Source organism: Taeniopygia guttata, chromosome 3 (assembly GCF_048771995.1).
Source record: "Taeniopygia guttata chromosome 3, bTaeGut7.mat, whole genome shotgun sequence".
Classification (NCBI taxonomy): domain Eukaryota; kingdom Metazoa; phylum Chordata; class Aves; order Passeriformes; family Estrildidae; genus Taeniopygia; species Taeniopygia guttata.
The window spans coordinates 109,808,755-109,827,096 of record NC_133027.1 but is presented as its reverse complement, the minus strand read 5'-3'; the positions used below and the strand labels follow the sequence as shown (position 1 = coordinate 109,827,096).

The 18,342-nt window shown below is 40.7% G+C and overlaps 1 protein-coding gene across 5 annotated transcripts in view; it reads left to right on the top strand.

Moving 5' to 3' along the window:
• Positions 1–18,342, top strand: part of DAAM2 (dishevelled associated activator of morphogenesis 2) — a 201,415-nt gene that overhangs the window by 75,606 nt on the left and 107,467 nt on the right. For all 5 annotated transcript variants that reach the window (XM_030269211.4, XM_072927612.1, XM_030269212.4 and 2 more), the window contains one exon: positions 6,671–6,873. In XM_030269211.4, coding sequence (XP_030125071.4) covers positions 6,700–6,873 — 174 coding nt within the window. In that variant the 5' untranslated portion in view covers positions 6,671–6,699. The remainder of the gene's footprint in view (positions 1–6,670; positions 6,874–18,342) is intronic.

Genomic DNA, 18,342 nt, shown 5'->3' with positions numbered 1-18,342 from the left:
ATGGTGAAGAAGACAAGAAAATTGATCTTGATAGCAGTGACTTTCTGATTGAGAAGGAAGGGTATGTGTAAATGTTACTGAAACTGTAGCGCTGCAACACCAGAGAACTTGGAAGTAATATGGGGAGGGGTAAGGAGAGAAGGATGGGACTCCACACTGCTTCATGCAAAGCAGTAATGTAGATTATATTTTTAGGTAGTATGCAATCCTGTTCATTCCATCACCATGGTGGTTTGAATTGCTCACTGAGCATGCCTCAGTGAGGAATTGATAAATTAGGATGCAAATCTGCAGTACAATTGGACACTGAGGAGATGGACATGCTTATCCTGGATAAGCAGGCTTTGAGTTTTACTTGTTTGCAGTCTAAGCTGTAGTGGTCATATCACCATTCAGAAATGTTAAAGATGTATAGATTTACTTGTATATATAAATGAATATAACTAAGACTCAGCATTTGGTGTCTAGGACAACAGATTAGTTTTGACTGTGCACATTTCTGTGTGAAGTCATAGTTATAGGAAACTATGACACAGTTATAGTACCTTTGCAAAAACAAAATCTTAGCAGGTAAGAGAGTGAATGAATTGTTTGGTCAGCTCAGTTAAACATAGAGAATTATTAATCTCAATTTCATTAAAGGGGGAAAAAAAAGGTGTAAAGAAATACTTGGTTATTACTAACCAGATTAATGACACTGACTTTAACTGCTTTGTTGCTCTCTTTGCTGTGTGTTTTGAATCTTGACTGTTCTTTTAAAATAGTTTCCCTGTGAGTACAATTTGGATAGATTAATGATTAGGAGGAACACAAAGAATCTACAGGTATATTTTTTTCTGTTTTCTTGTATTTGATTGTTGGGTTGGTTTGTTTATTTTTCTGTAGAGTTATTTTTTTCCCTCCTCTTCTGAAATACTAATTTACAACATTTTCTCTGCCTTCACCTAAGAAGAAGTTTTTTACAGTCCTTTAGCTTTCTTTTTTTGTTGTGTGTTGATGAGTTGGTATAAGGTGAGACGTAGTGGATTTGTGGGTATTAACAGACTAACATTAGTGGCCATTAGTCACCCAGCACATCCCGAGCATCCTTAAAGTATTAAAAATAAAGAGATTTTTGACAGACACGTTGCAGTAAGTAGGTTCACGGATATAGTTACACCTGACAGCCTTCATATAGTCCTTGCCTTTTCTCTTATTGTGGGACTTATTTCTGATGCAAATAAAGGAATAAAAATTAAATAAATACCAAGATATAGATATATATAATAGGAGAAAATTCTTAGGTCTGTAGAATGCTTTGAAATTATCAACCATCTCAGTGTTAATGGAGAGGTGTATAAAACAAACAAGAAATTAGTTTCTGGACTGTCTTGCAAAGTTCTCATAAACACCAAGAGCTCTGCACTCTTGTTTCAATGTGTTGGGGGAAGGAAAATCTGTGAACTAGCTTCAAAATGCAGATCATTATTTAAGCTGGCCTCTCTTCTGTGGCAGAAACTGTTAAGTGTGGGGCATGGCTGATTGGGTTTGAGTAGCTGTTGCTGCACAGGACCTTGGTTGTTTCCTGATCACATCCAGTGATCTGTTGATTTGTTTTGGGTCTGGTGTCTTCCTGTCCAACATAGCAGGTGGGTGTCCATGGATCTTCACGAAGCTTCCCTGAAAAATAAGGTTTTAATTTTGTGGATTTTAAGTGGTCAGGGGTTTTTGTTGCTGTTTTGTGTGCTAGAGACCAGGAGGCTCCTTAGTAGGGTGACAACTCCAAATCAAAGGAGTTGGGTTATTATTACAGGTGATACAAATGAATGGCTTGTCTGCTTCCTTTCCCCATCCCTGCTGCTGCAGTTGCCATATAGTGCATCTGACATCTGTCACATGGCATGTGACATACATGGAAAATTCCCATGGTAATTAAATCATGCCACGAAGCTCATCATCTCACCATCTGTGTACTGAAGAAGCAATGTGGTCCAGGGAACTGAGCATAGGATCAGTATGAAGCTCTTTCCCGTTATCCAGTGTCTATATTCAGGCAGTTTGAGCATGGTGCTTGTTTTTCCCAGTTCATCATCAATGATCTAGGGTGCTGTTTTAATACCAGGAACTTCTCATGGTTTATTACTTATTAGTTGAATAATATAGAGTTTTAACTTGGGTTTGGGGGCTGTGGGTGAGTTGGTTTGTGTTCTAAACCAGTCTGAATTCAGATTTCTTTCTACATCACTGATCACACGCTACATCTATGTGTTTCATCCTGCCACCAACAAAGATAAATTACAGGGAAATGGAAATTATTAACTTTAATTTCTTTCTTGTTAACATAAGCTGGTGTGGGCAGTGATTCTTCATCATGCATTTAGTCCCATGCTCCCCACTCAGGTGAGAGCTCTGGCTACATCCACTGGCATCATGTGTCTGTTCATGATCAATAGAAATACAGCTCTGAACGTATTTACCATTAATGCTTCCTTGTGTTGTGAACTGTTTTTGCATGACTGTGTGTGCTTAGTTACCCACTGAGTTCCCTTTCTTCCCTTTTTCCAAAGGTGGTGATACACAAGTAATTTTCTCTGTTTTTGTTACAGTTATGCTTAGGCTGTTAAGTGTGTTGAAGGACAGAACAGTGAGATAAAATCTACAATAATCAGCTATCTTGCACAGGAGAGCTACTGGCAGAGCAGTTGTTTCAGTCTTACTTTTAGCAGAACGTTGCTTATTTAGCATATGGTGGCATGAAAATTACAATCTCTGAGGTGAGAATGAAGGGTGAGACTTATGAAGCAATTTAGAAAGCAATTGAAAGAGGATCCTCATGTGCAGTTAGCATGGATCTGATCCCATGTGGCTAAAACTTCTGATAAGGGTTGGAAAAATTGCATTAGCTAAATTATGTTTGGTCACCGAGCCAAATGGTTAAGAAATGAACACGTACACCCTGTCAGAGGAAGAGGACGTTGTTATAATTAGACCTTGGGCAAAGTTCCAGGCTGTGACTCCTGACCTGAGCCGAACCACAGATGGGGCTGGAGGCAGGAGAGGGATTGCTGTGAGGAGCGGGTGCGTGGTTAGCTTGACAGCAATTTGTTTGTGTTGTGGAAAAGGGCAAAACAGTAGAACTGAGAAGAGCTGTGCGAAGGAGTTATGTGTAATAGTGGGATTCTCTCCAGAGAGAGATTTCCTACTGATTCTTACTGGGGGTATATATACAGAAATACATAATTGCACATGTTTCATTTTTACTTACCTAAAGTTGAGAGGCAATAGAACTTTTATTAGATGAAAACCCCCACTTTTTGTTATTTCCATAAACTATGTCAGCTTTGCTGTCAATTACTACTCAGAAAAATGAAAGTTGTTCTTTTCTTAATTTTCTTTGTTGTCTGCCACCCTCCTCATTATGTGGAAGTGTATTTTTCCCAGAATTGATTCTTGACAAAGGAAAGGCAAAAAAGAGAGAAAGGAAATGAAAAGTTTATTAACTTGGAGGTAATTAGAAATTGTTTATTTTGTTGCTCATCAACACAAATAAAAAGGTTTTAATTAGTTATTAAATAGCAAAAGCAGTGCAACTTACAGGATTCTGAAGGACATCTACTTAACTGGCGGGCTTAATTTTAGAAAGAGAGTGCTCCAATTTAGGAATTTCCTTCAGTCCCTTCTTCTGTCCTTCCTTCTGTCCATTCTAAAATACCTGTGCTGGATTTCTCTGTAGCAGTCCTCAATTATTCTCACTTTGAAAGCATCTAGGCACCTCACCTATCCACACAATTACAGTGTGGAAGCAATACAGAAATGTTATTTTTACCCCCCTATATTTGTAAGAATTTCATGCCTGCTGCCTATAGATAACCTGGAAAATGCCACTGTTAAGAGAGTATGAGTTGTGCAATGGAATGGCGCTTTGTGAAAGCAAGCTTACTGTTTATGTGAGCTCTGCACATTTTGCAGGGCGGTAAAAATTAAGTAGCCTTGAGTTTCACAAGTGTGGATCCCAAGGAATTGCAGATTCTGTTAAAAAAATCACAGTAACAAACGTTAGCCTGTGTATTTCTCAGCATTATAGGTGACAAAAGCCTGGAGACTAAAAAGCTCTTAGATGAACCTGCTTAAGATGAAAACCAAGTAAGGAAATTCCAGTGCAGGACAACCTGTGGTAGCCAGACAAGGGCTGTACTTGCCTTGTAGAAAATGTTGAGCTTCACATTCATTCACAATGTTCTTATTTTCTGGTAAAATATCTCTTTTGGTGAAGTTTATACCAGAGTCTTGACCTGAGCTCACAAAGGAGGATGTAATGGTCCTATCACTCCAAAGGCTCATCCAGTTTTTCCAAGGACACAGAATCACAGAATAATGAGGTTGGAAGAGACCTCTAAGATCATCAAGTCCAATGTATGCCCTAACACCACAACTAGACTATAGCACCAAGTGCCAATTCCAGTCTTTTTTTTAAACATATCCAGGGATGGTGATTCCACCACCTCCCTAGGAAGACAATTCCAGTATTTTATTATTCTTTCAGTGAAAAATTTTTTCCCAATATCCAACCTAAACCTTCCCTGACATAGCTTGAGATGATTCATTGTCCATGCCCCAGAAAATGCTGGTCCTTTAGTTGGTGGAGAACTTTAGACAGTGCTTGTTGCAACTGAATTGAGGCAAATGTAGTTGTATTGCATGTAAATCAGGTTTTGTCTCGTTGAATTCAGTTCCTTCCAAAAGAGAGTTTTGTCAAACTAATTGCTTTTAATCTCAGTCGTGACTAGGTTGCCATAAAGGGCATTGCACTTGGACTAATAATACTTGAGAAGATGGTCTGTAGTGTACAAGTTTAATTTCTGAGGCTCTATTGTGAAATCTTTTAGCAGCTGAATCTCTTAAGTGTCCACTATTGAGAGGAAACAGAAATTGCCATGCACATCATTGAGATAGATTTGATGGCATTTTGGTTTTGCTGACTGAAGCTGTGTCAATGAACAGTTCAGTTTTAAATTGACCTTTGGCATCTCCTAGTGAGAACCCAATGTTATTATGAATGGGCTTTTGAAGCCAGCAACATCCTGCCCTAGTGAATCCTGCTGGTACATAGCACCCCTTGCAGAGCTGGCATGGGGAGCAAAGCAAAGTGGGCATGCCAGAAGACAGTATTTTTTACCAGCTTGCTTTTCTTCCAGCTGCATGAGAGTTGCAGCTGATGCCCCTGCAATGCATAAGAGAATGTGCTAGATAAATTATCCCAGCATAGAGTAGAGCAGCTGATTCCTGCCAAGCACACAGTGCCATAGGCATAGAGGTTTGGGTGGTTTGGACATTTTTGTGGCTGTTGTTTGTTGCTTAGGTTTTTCTTAAGTTAGCATGCCAATTTCTGCACAAAACATCTCTGGAGAGCTGGCTGTGCTCTGTATATTAAGTCCCACTATGCAACTGCTGTGCTGAAGGTGCTTTTCCTTGCACAGCTACTCAGTCTCTGTGAAAGCTCAAAGCAGCCTTGTTCTGGCAAGCAAACAGACCAAAGCATTGTAGGGCAGGTTAGGGCAGCAGCTGCTCTGGTGACAAAGCTCAGCTGTATTGCTGATGCAGCATCCAGCATCCTGTGGTTTGGTTCACCTGCCACCTCCTTCCTGCTCCCCTGCCCTGTGCCCAGGGAGACCAGCTTCACAAGAAGCTTTAATTATTTACTGTCTTAGGCTATGGCTTATTCTGCAGATTAAGTGAAAAAGTGAAGTCCTTAAAAATATAACACAAATAAGCCCCTGAGCTGTCAAACAACAAGTCCCTTAAAAGGGCAAAATATGTGGCTCTCTGTGCACTGCACAGATCCCTCCTTTCAAACTGCTGGCAGGAGACTTCCTGTTTGGATGGGCTGCTCACAAGCGGTGTTGTGCAGTAGTGAAATCAGTCACTTCCCTTCAGCTTCTCCTTCAGGCCTCCTTCTGCCTCCCTTTATACTCCTGATACCAAAGCCCCTCAAGCCAGGTCCTGTCAAGATGGGATCTGGCAGCTGAAATGTAAATCTGAAGATGTGCATTAGCACTGTGCTGTTTCTTCCCTGAATACATAAAGCAGCCCAGACTATTTACATGTGTTTGAAAATGGGATGGACAAAATGATCCTGCAGTGGTAGTCCTGGCCATGGAGCAATAAGTGAATGTTTGGTGGTCTCGCTCTGCAGTGGTGAAAGATTGATGTCTGCTTCATTTTTTTATTGTTCATTTTATTTTGATTGACTGGGATACTTCTGGAAGATTCTTCCATGTGTTCTGTGTAAATTCTTCTGTATATGTTTTTTTTTTTCCTTCTGATAGTTTCTTTCCTTTATTGCAGTGGTGAGGAAAAGGCCAATATTAGCATTCTGTGATAGTATTCGGTTTTGGCTACTGAGCATTGCTGATAAATCTACCTGCTGGGGAATTCCACACTGAGTTTGTAAAACTTTTCAGGAAAACCTGGGAGAAGCTATTCTACACTGCCATGGAAGAACATGTCAATACCATACGAAGGCCTCGCTACCTTATCTAGCTTAAGTGTTTATTTTGTTCTTTTGGGTATCAGATCCTTCTGTCCTCTTCCATCTGTTACTCCAGTGACAGCCATTGTAGCTGCACAGATTCAACTGTCTTTTTTATCATCTAATGTCTGATGGTTTTGTTTGGTTTTTCTTTTCCTACAGAACATGATTAGAAGATAGCACCATACACCATGATCATGGCCCCCCGAAAGAGGAATCGTCATGCCTTGGGGTTTCTTTGTTGTTTTGGAGGTAGTGACCTCCCTGAAATCAACCTCAAGGACAATAATCCCCTCCAATTCCTTGAGTTTTCCGTCCCAATCCCACCAGCAGAAGAGCTCAATGCCAGATTCGCTGAACTTGTGGTAAGTTTCTGCAAACAGATTGATATATTTATGAGGTGGATGAACTTTTCCCCTTAAAGGAGTAATAAGAGGATTTAAGGGATTTATTAAAGAGCTTCTGTTGAAGCTTTAAAAAAAACCTTTTCATTCTTTTATGACTAGTTACTTGGTAGGAGAGAGATGGCAAGCAACAGGATGGATGATAGTGGCACTGGGCATAAGTACAGCAAAATATTTAAATGTGTTTATTTATTCTCACAGCACTATGTAGGATTGAGCATATTAGGAGGAACCTCTCAAGTTCTCTAGAGAGAGCTGACAGTCAATTTCTTGTTTACAGCTTTGGGATAAAATCTGCTGTATAGTGTAATGAAGTGGAAAATCTTAGCGTTTGTAGGTCTGTAAAGAGAGGACTGTTTGGTTTTGTTGATGAGTAGGATTCTGCTGGTGAGGTATAAGAATCAGGTGACCATGCTAATTATGTTTCATCACACAGCTGCCTTTGAACCATGAAATGGTGCTGTTGCAGCAACAGCCATAAACAGGAAGGGAAGGAATTATTTCAGATGAACTTTGTTGTTTTCTTTTGTGGTAAATGTTGCAGACTCCAGGAGCCAGACACTTGCTTTTCATGCCTGGCATCAAATGACTTCACTGTCTTTGTCTTCTTGTTCAGCCGGAATGCAAAACACAGGCAGAGGTCATAGGGCTGGGTTGTTTTGCAAACTGTGTCGTAAAGGTGATGCCCATTTGATGCAGCTGATTAGGTTTCTCATTGCCATTCTGAGACTGGAGCTTATGTAAAGCAACATATCTGTGTGTATATGCCTGAGGAGTGCAACTGAGGTGAGGAATAGAACAGAAAATACTGGATCTCAGCATTAGAGGAACTTGCCAGTAGTCTTCCTACGTTACACTTGTAACATTAGCCCAATAAATTCTTGTCCATGACCATAGCTTTGAAATGCTATAGCAATGAAAAGAACCATGTCATTTGCCTATGCAATTGGAGGTTGATATATGGGCAACTATAGTATGTCATATCAAATACTGGGACAGCTGTGTTTTGTCAGATCAGTGGTCTGAGAACCTAGCCCAGGCTTCGGGTTCAAGATGGGGTCCAAAGCAGATATCTAGGGAAAAATCTAAGATGTGGATGGACATAGGGTTGTCCTTTCCAGGTTACTCACCAACCCTCTAACAGTTTTTAGCTCAAGGACTTCCACAGTTGGAAGTTGCCTTCTGTGTATATAGCTAATTGGTATGGATTTCTTTTCCATTAACTTTACACTTCCCTGGTACCCATTAGGATTTTTCTGTGGCAGGGGCATAGAAATGAGTCAATGGGATTTGCAGCTGTTTCAGGAACAATAATGTGTTCAGCAGAAGAGTCTACTTGATTTGAACTGATTTTCAAACAGATAATCTCCTCTTACAGAAACGTTTCACAAAATTCTGACCTGTACTTAGGTCAGGTTTTTTTTTTGTTGTTTTTTTTTTTTTTTTTTTTTGTGTGAGACTACTTGAGTCCCTCTTAGAAAATGCAGCTGACTGTGGAGAATTCTGCATGGTGACAGGTGTCTCTCAAGAGTAAGAGTGTAACCTGTAATCTGCTCTGCTGACAATTTATTTCTGGATGCTGCTTAACTGTTGGTTTTCACATGCAAAGCTTGAACTGCTCTATCAAAGTTCAGCTCTCTCCAGTACCAAGATCCATTGAAGCATTCAGTCTAACCTTGCTGAAGACATCACCACAGATGTGCTTTGCTCCTGAACTTGGCTTGCTAAACTTGAACTTGTTTACCTTTGGGTCATAGTGAAAGACCTGCTTGAGTTGCTGCTGGGCTTTTGCTTACTGAGAAGGGTATCAGTTTTATGAGGAGCTTGTGGTGGTATTAATGATGCTTTTAACTTCTGGTTTTATGTCTGGCAAGTACTGGTGTTCCATGTGCTTACTTGTGGCAAAACAGCTCACAGCTGCCTTATGGAAGTCTATTAAAAAATATAATTTATAATGTTTCTAGTGCGAAATTTAATGACAAGTGTATGTGATGATCTGTAAAAATTTTTGGCCCCAGTAGTTTGAGAGTTGTTGGGTTTTGCTATAACTTATTAAATGTGCTGACAGCTTGTAACTGGCATATGCATTTCAAACAAATGAAGCCATTGAAATGAAAACAGATCATATTCAGTTCTTATATTTGATGATAGCACCCCAGCCATCACTGCATGAGAAGTGAGCTGGGAGAGAAAAGTGCTATTTTTCAGAAGGGTAATGGTGTACATCACACATTTTCATAAAGCAGCCAGATAGGGTGGCAGTGCATGTCCATAGGAGTTCCTGATCAGACAGGTAACATGAGAGCAGTTGAGGGCTTTGTGTGCAAGAGAACCTGGGCTGGAAACTGGGCTGGCAAAATGCAGACTTTGCCTAGAAGGGCTGGTTTGTCCACAGGTCTGGATTAATGCATGTTCTATGAGACACTAAAATAAACCAGGCTACATCTGTATTGACAGCTCAGATGAGATTTTAATTGGATTAGAAAGATTCAGTCTGTAAATGCACCAGTGTAAATCAGCGACCTGGAAGTGCCTGAGAGAGCTCAGTGTGTGCTTGCTCCCTGCTGCTGATCCGTTAGGGTCTAGTCTGGGTGCACTTGTACTAAATAAAAACCAGATTGGAGTGTAAAGCCTTTTGACCCAAATCCTCAAGTGAAATGATGACACCAACATCATCTGAGAGCTGTAGTGAGAAGAGCATTTGTGTTAGCTCCCCTAAAGCAGGCCCAGGGGGTATAGCATCATCTTGCCATCTGCTCTGCAAAGGGTATAATGAAACATTGGTGTGGTTCAATGAATTTTTAAAAGCCTTATTTTTCCCCTTGTTGCAGTTAAAATCTGGGGCATTTTTCCCATGGAAGAGTTAATGACAAGGAAAGCTGAGCATAGCTGTGCTGGAGAAGTCTCCCTTGTGATGAATTTTCCAATCCAGTAAATATTCAGTATATTTCTACCTCCCTTTCTGAGGAAAACTGGCATTTTAAGGATCAGGAGCATATCTTCTGCTGTTGTTGTGCTACTTAAACTAGTACCATGAAAAGCAAATTTGGAAATGTCCATTTTTCAAGGGGAAGAAATTAGGAATATGTTGGGATTCTTGATTTTTGGTGGGCTCACATGACCCATTCCAAGCTTTCAAACTTGCTTGTGTAGTCTCCAGATTGAGGCAGATACACGTGTGCTAGGTGCTCTGTTTGGGAGATGTACCCAGGCCATCCAGCTGTGTAATGGCAGCTGCCTGACTGGACTCTGACCAAGACAGTGACTGTGAGATGACAAGCTGATGCTGATATCAGCTGAAATGCCTGCTCTCATTTCCACTCAACCAGAAGAACAATCCCAGGCTTATGTGTTACTTGAAGCTGGATGCTGTGTTTATGCCTTGTGTGATTAATTAGAAAATTAAAACCGAAATAATTACTCCTGATAGGTCCTAAATTCTATCTTGATTTATTCCACTGGGAACATGTGCAGAGAGTAGGTCTGAATGAATGATGATGATGGCTTATGGTGACTTGGAATGGTTTGGTTTGGGCTAAGACAGGAGATGATAAACCAGCTCTCAGGCCATCTGCTGGCAGTGACTGCCTTGGGATGAATGCAGTGGTAACAGTACAGATAAGCTCTTATCAAAGTCTAGACACACAAAGGAAACAAAAATATTTCTGACTACGAGTTTTGTCCTCCAAAGGCTGCTTTTGTGAAAGAGGACAGAACAGCTGGCTTTAGCATCTTCCCTTCACTGAACAAGCAGAGAGAGCAGCTCTGGGCAGCAGGGTGTGTGGACTGGTCCTGTACCTTGCAAATTGTAGAACTGGCCCTACCTGACCATCGAGGCTCATATAATCAGCATCACTTCTGTTTCCATACTGCCATATAGTGGGAAAGGGCTGCTGCAGATGGTGGTCTGTTGGCAGGCTCCAAAATGGTTTTGTGTCTGCTGGCAAAAATATCTATGCTAGACACATGTTTTTCCTTGATCTATCAGCTGAACAGGAATTACAGAAGAATCTGGAAGAACTATTGTGAGGTGAAGGAAGTAACTTTTGTTCATGGAAGAGCTTCTCTGTGTCCTTGTTCATATTTGTTAGCAGCAGCGTATTCCTGTCACAGTGGATTCTGATACTTTGTGCTCATTGTTGGAATCCTGGACTCTTCTTGGTGGTTAAAGGTGGTGTGCTGCTTGACACTAAAGATTTTGCCATCTAGATCTCTTATAACAGCAGCCTGATCTCAGATTGGAACTCGGACCACAGCAAGAAGGGGTGACTGAAATGCTAGCAATTCAGAAAAAGACAAAAAAAAAAGTGAAGAATGCTAGCACAGAGTAAAGAGCAGTGTGCAAATCTTGTGCTTCTGTTGTTTCTGTTTTTTTAGGGACTGTGAGATGGTCATGCTATTTGAGAAGGTGGAGTGCAATATTCTCAATTTTAAGATGCAAGGTCCTTGGGGAAGAAACTGAGTTGTCTTGTGAGTTTGTGTTTTCAAAGTTGATAGTATCATTATATCCTCCAAACTTGAATGAATTACCTTCAGCACATAGATTGTTATACTGGGCAAGATTTGAGAAATGCTTACTGTTATACTTTTGTGGTCTTATCTGCCCTTCAAGCATTCTCGCATTTAGCTCAGGTGGGATATTGACTGGCATTCCCTCTCATGGTTTCTCTTACACTGCATTTGAATCCATTTCATTTGCAGTTTGGGATTTTTTTTCCTTTTTTTTTTTTTTATTTTTCATTTTTTCTGAGTCCCTAAGAAAGTGGTTTTGTTGACTTTCTGAGTTCACAAAAGCTGTTTGTCCATATTGCGATTTACCATCCTCACAGGCTTTCCAGAACAAAACTTAATAGGTACTTTTGGCATAAAATCTAAAGGTACATTATTTACAGTTGAGCAGCAGCATAAATACTTGTGAACTATCTATATTTGAAAAATTTAGAATTATCCACTATCTGTTTTGGCCTGCCTTTAAACTTCTCATCCATTGAATTGCTGAGAGAGGTAGGTTGCTGCTCAGGTGAGGCAGCCTACATTTTTCTCTCTCACTCTCTCTAGATCTAGCATTGTGCTGCTCTTGCAAACACCCAGATTTTGTGGTGAAGATGCATATGGAACTGCTATATATTCCTGAACAATAAGACCATGGGAAATCAAGCCCATATTTCCCCTGTAATATTGCCTGAGTGCAATCAAATGAAGATGGAAGCAAGTGCTGAAACAAGGTCTCTGTCCTTCCCTCAGCCCATTCTGGGAGCCATGACTGGAACTGTAACCTTGGTTTCTGTCTGCAGTGCTCTGCAACAGCGACCACAAGAACATGGAAGTCTGTCCTTTCTTGACACAACCCTAAATTCAACTCTTAGTCTTCCATCTCATCACCTCTGATTCCATTATATGAAATATAATGCCATGGCATCCAAGCTGGCTCACTTTTTGAATTAAAGATGAACTAGCCAAGGCATCTAGCTGGAAAAAATGGCAGTGAACTAATCCCTTCTTAAGTAAATCAGTGTCTTCATCTTCTCCTGGAACAGAACTATGGAAGTAGGGTGGTGTTTGCTCCTGTTGTGTGTGTTACTGTGCTCTCTTGATTTCTCAACACACCAGGCTAGTATTTGTGAGCACTTTTGAGCCAGAATGCTGAAATAAGTTGGTTAGTGTTCTCTGAGTACATGAGCCATCCACGTAACTGGTATCTGTGCTAATTCTCTCAGTGCAGAGGCAAAGGAACAGTGGGATCACCGTAGACATGGTGACTTCTATGAAGTGACCAGTAGCATAAAGTTCAGGAAAATTCTGAGCTTTGCTTACTCTTTGAAATCTCTCCACATCTGTTCCTTCTTTGCCTTAAAAGAGAGTAAAATTCTGTGATTATAGTCTTGTTTCCCAGAGGAGAGAAAGTTGAGAAAAGGAAGGAAAAGAGTTTTATATTGAAAGAAAGTAAGGTAAAGCATGGAAGTATCTGGGACTTTGTTTATTTATTTTGCCAAAGGAAGCAAAGCAGTTTCTGAGCAAGGCATAAGTTTGGCACACACTGGATAACATACCTTCAACAGCTTTGGGGAGATGAGATCCAAACCTAAATAACTGTAGGAATGGTTTCCACTGCAAACAGCTGACTTTGTAGTAGCAAGTTCCCTTCATGCCTAGTTCTCCCTTGCAGACCATTCTGTGTAATGGATACAACATAAAGCTCAGATGAAAACTAGGCTTCACCACATTGAATAAGTACTCCCATATATCAGCCAGTCACACTCAAGCTTGCCAAGTCCTGGCTGTGGCAGTGTTTGTGAGGCCCCTTCTTTGGCTCTGCAGCCTGCAAGAGTATTTATGTGGCAAAAAATACAAGAAATTCTTCCACTGTGATCTTTCATGGGAATATAGACAATATATGTCAATGTATGTCGGAACAAGAGGACATCATCTCTATTTCTATGTGTTTGCTGCTGGGCTCGAAGAAAAAAGTTCCCTGTTTCTCCTCCAGCTTCTATTTCTGAGAAGCAGGATTGCCTATTCTGTCTCTTGGCTCTCAGTATGGAGCAACACCTTTTCAGAAAAGTATCTTCTATGTCTGAAGCTTATTTAAGTCCTTAGTTTCTCATTGAAAGATTGTGACTTAGAAAGACATGCACGTTAGGTCCTTGCTTCAACCTCCAAGCACTTGCCATGTGTATTGATAACTGTATTTACTGTCATTTAAGTTCATGCATGTTACCAAGTTTCAAATTTTTAGTCTTTTGAGTCATTCTGTCCTAATGCTGGATTCTTTTGAATACAGGGATTTACTTTCTGTGTCGCTTGCCCCGCATGTAAATCATAGTTTCAGATGATGCCTCTGACCAGCCTGCAGCTTTGAGTTGTTGCTAAAAGCAAATTTCTGTGCAACCATAATTTAAAAGTCCCTCTATTCTGTTTTTCCCATAGGAGGAAGCTATTTAATTCCCTGTTTTCATTCCTTCTGTGCTTCTCTGTAATTATTTAATCTACCTAATCTGTCAGGAAGTGTAATGCCAAACACAATTGACAGCTGGGGGGGTCCTTCATTTTTATTTGTATTTGATGAGCTCTGACTTCAGCAAACTAGGAGGCTTTGCTGGCCTTGGCTCAGTGGAGACTCCCCACCCCAGTTATTACTTCCTTTCTTGCACTTAATGAGGATGAACCAGTGGAGCTTGTGAGAAAATGCTGCTGGTGGGACCAAGGCAGAAATTTCCTGAAAAGAGACACATATCCAGGAAAGAAGCCTTGGCATTGCCTTCTGAGTAGAAGATGCTGTCTCTGAAAGCAGAAAAAATCCAAAACTTTGAGGCAGCAAATTACTTTCTTCACTGATGGTGTCCAGGCCACAAAACCTTCCCCTTCTCTTGGGTTAGTTTATAGTTGTCAGATCAATATTTTTCACTCATTCAGATGCAATTATCTTCTATTATAATAATGGCAAAAGAACTGTGTGGTTTAAAATTTCTGAAGCAAAGGGTACTGAGGCTCAGGAGGCTAAAGCTCTTCATGGTATCAGTCTGTCTAGTTATGCACAAAATTTCTTTATGTTCAGCATAGTCCAAGATTGTACATATACAGGATTCCTCTTTTCTTTTTTAATATTCCACACAGGTCATATGTTTCTTCTTTTCTTCCAGCTCTACAGAGAGAGTTTTTCATAATGTTGGTTCTGCTTTACATGTGTCTCATATGCAATACAGGTGCACAAGTCCCTGATTTTAGTGCACATATCACTACAAGAAGCTTTCTGTAGTTGAATTCAAATCCAAACCCGTAAGAGGTATTGGATTTTGGGCTTTGTGTCAGAAACAGCTTCCCCTTTCAGGTGTTCTGGATTCCTGTGATAGGGACAGGCTTACAGCCCTGAGTGCAGCAGCACTTTGTCCCTTTAGGCTCCCTTCCAGCAGGTGCAGCTGGTTGGCAGCTCCCAGCTCCTGACCAGCTGTGCAAGGAGCAGGAGTCACTGTGCAAATGTGTGAGACACAGCTGGTGAGAGGAGCACGAGATGGGAGCCAGGTCTCACACTCCTTGTCTGAGAATCAACAGGGTTGTGTAAACAAATGTCAATCCAGACCTATTCCTATGTGTGAGATTTTGGGTGTGAAGAAGCTGGGGGTGTCACCAAAGCACCTGTGCAGTTTTAAGGATTTTCTACAGGCATACACTGTGTTTTAGATCTTGTTGCTTTACTCCAAAGCTTGTGGACAGATGAACCCAATGTAAACCAGTTCAGTTTCACTGAAGGCAGTAGTGGGGTTACATCGTTCTCCATTGACTGAAATTTGGCCTGTGTGGTATTTTTGTGTCTCTGCTGGTTGTTGGCTTCTGAATATCCCAAGAAGAGCATACTGACTGCCTTTCTGAAAAGTGGGAAGGGTCTTGGTCATGGTTGGAATACTTGAAGGGAATGTCTGAGTGTGTTCTGAGAATGATTTACTTGCAGTAGACATGAAACACCTGAGCAAGCTCTCACAGGGCTACATATTTTTAACAAGGCAGTGCTGTTATTTCATGGGAATGTTCAGGGAAATGCATGTACGTTTTGCCCTAGTACATCTAGGGCAAAAGAGAAATACTGGATTTTGGGACCACAATAGATATATAATGTGGGAAACAGAAGGAGGGGAAAGAACAGATCTACCACTAGAGGATGGAAGTGCTAAGTTGTCAATCTTATGTCTTTCCTCTATCGAATGCTCAAGAGCTGTCATGATATCCTAACCCTGAAACCATGGTGTCAAGCAGCATAATATAAAAAGAAAAAAAATAACATAAAGCTCTACTCTGGCCTTTTTCCTTGGCAAGGCATAATTAATATTTGAATATTTTTTGTCTTCCACAATGGCTATAACAAAGTGTCAGCAACTTTCTGGATTGAGCCTGAAGGCTGCTGAAGTGATAAAACACTGAGATGGTATTGATAGTAGGAGTCACACGTGCTAGCTGTAAGGATCAAATTAACTTATCTCTATTTCAGCTTTCTGGAGCTTTTCCAGCTACACTTGGATGGATACAGAATAGACAGTTTTCTACCCTCTTCCTAGAATTGCACCAGCATTCTCATATATTTCCTGCCACTTTGCCTGATGACAGACTGTGGGCTCTCTTCAGTAGAAACAGCATAAACAGCAGCAGTACAGAGATGTCCTATTGCCCCAACATTTTGGAATGGCTTCTCTGAGTATGATTCCTGCCCTTTTGTGGTTTCTATCCTTCAGTTCTCTTTATTAGTGTCTTATGTTTTTCAGAGTTGTATTTGATGGCTTATAAATCTATTATTATGACCTCTTCCCTCTCCTTCTGGAGAGAATATTTGAATCTAGATTTGGTCTGCTAAGGAAAGGTGGGAGGTTGTTATAAAACAGATAAGAAAGGTAATATGGGGTGAGAATGTTCTACTCGGAAATGCATCTGTGAGAAATGCAAGAGGAAAGCACTCTGTCATGTAAACACAGTGTTGACCAGACTGTAACTGGACAGGAAATTGTGATAAGAAGGAAAAAAGTAGCAAATGAAGTAGCTGTGGTGCTGAAGGGAGAATGAAGACTGATTGGAGGTGATATCTAGGCCACAATGATCTTTTGGCTGTGCTTTTGGAGTGAGTGAATGGTGATAAGGGAGGTTGAATGACAGATGTCTTTCTTCTGCAGCTTAGAGAGGAAAGGCCAGATCTGGGATATTGTGGGAGGTGTGCTTTTATGCTTAGCCTGATGTCAGCAAGAAAGGGGAAGCCAGATCCTTCTGTCAATAAAGACCTTATAAACTTGTAATCATTTAATTTATAATAATTCCTCACCTGAGGCTGGGGAGGCAGTGAAATTTTCCAGTGAAAAGATTGAGAAACAGGATGGGATGTGTCTTGCCAGGTAACTATTATCTTTAGGGAGGTAGACTGTAGCTGGAGCTTAAGAGGAACTGTTAACAAGATAATTGAATGGAGAAGAAGATAACAATCATGAAGTATCATCTGTTTAATATGTTGACTAAGTTTATTTTCTGTAGTTGCTCACCTAGTAACAATTTATATCAGATAGAATCTCTGATAGTGTACCATACAGCCTGAGGGAGACTGGGGGAAAAGGGTTTGTAATTATGCCATGTCTCTGTGCCCTTCTGTAGGTGGATTCTAGCTTCAAATAGTACTCAAGGTTGTTTATCATTTAGGGAACTTGTTGAGGTGATTTGGGATTGCTCTTCCATTGTTGGAGGGAAATGGTCTCTTTACCTGGTGTGCAAGACTCCAAAGTGGGGAGCACAAGTTCCTACAGGTGAGGTGGATGGAGTAGCACCTTTTTAGGGCAGAAGGTTTTCAGGTCAGCAGTTTTCTGGCACCTTCCTTCACACTAGGTAGAAGCTTTTGGTGTCACTAAATACAGCAGAGGTCCTTCTGTTCATCCTTCAGCACCAGGTGGGAGTAGCACATGGAAAACAAGTGTTAGAAGGTGCTTTTTCTGATACTCATCACACCAGACTGCCACTCTGCTCTGTTTTGATGTTTTTTATTCTTAGGCAGTACAGAAGCTCCCTTCCACCTGGCACTGTAACAGCACTGACCCAGAGCTTTTACCATTAGGTACCTTGTTGTCTGTAAGCTTGATGGGAGGAAAATATTTCAAGGACATTGCATTTTCCTAGTTATCCCTGCACATTTACACAATTAAATTCATGCATTTGTGAGAGATTTTTTTTTTCCCTTTGTGTGGAACAGGGACTACTAATGCTTCTTAGGCCAGTTTTAATGCATAATTGCAGCCAGATTGAAAAGGTGCTGAAAAGATGAAGCATGTGTAGATTTTAGGCAGTACAGGAGTCTTCCCATGGCAAATGCATTGCATTTGAAGAATTTGGGAGCAAATCTGTATTACTGCCTCCTGTCATAGACATTGCCCTGCTCTCTGTTCTTTTTGTAGGGAGAATCTGATGCAAGACTCTACTGCCTTCCTGTAGGCCCAGTGGTGTATGCAAAAAGGCCCTAGTCGATATTTGTATATTCTATGCACTTTTACATTAAAAATGCTTCAGGGTGTCTTTTAATTTTGCAGTTTTCCATCATTTGTTGACCACATAAAGGAAAGGAAACTGCCCACACTTAACAACAGCCTTTGGAAAAGGTTAGCAGCATGCACAACAGTGTTATGCAATAGTTTACTAGGTGGAGGCTTAAAGAATAACTTCTCCAAAGGAAGTTACAAGGGGAAAGCAGATTGCAGTTTAGCAGTTTGGAAGGTGTCCAGGGAGATCCCTGAGTCATAGAAAATCCATTGGGATTGCTTTAGTGGCTGTGTTTCAGCATTACATCTTGAATAGAGAGGAACAGCTGCACAAGTTTGCTGGTTGGTGTGAAGCTGTTGGCTTATACATTAATGAAGTGGAAGAACTTATGATCACAAATGCTTAACCAAATACTAAATGCAATTATGATTTGTT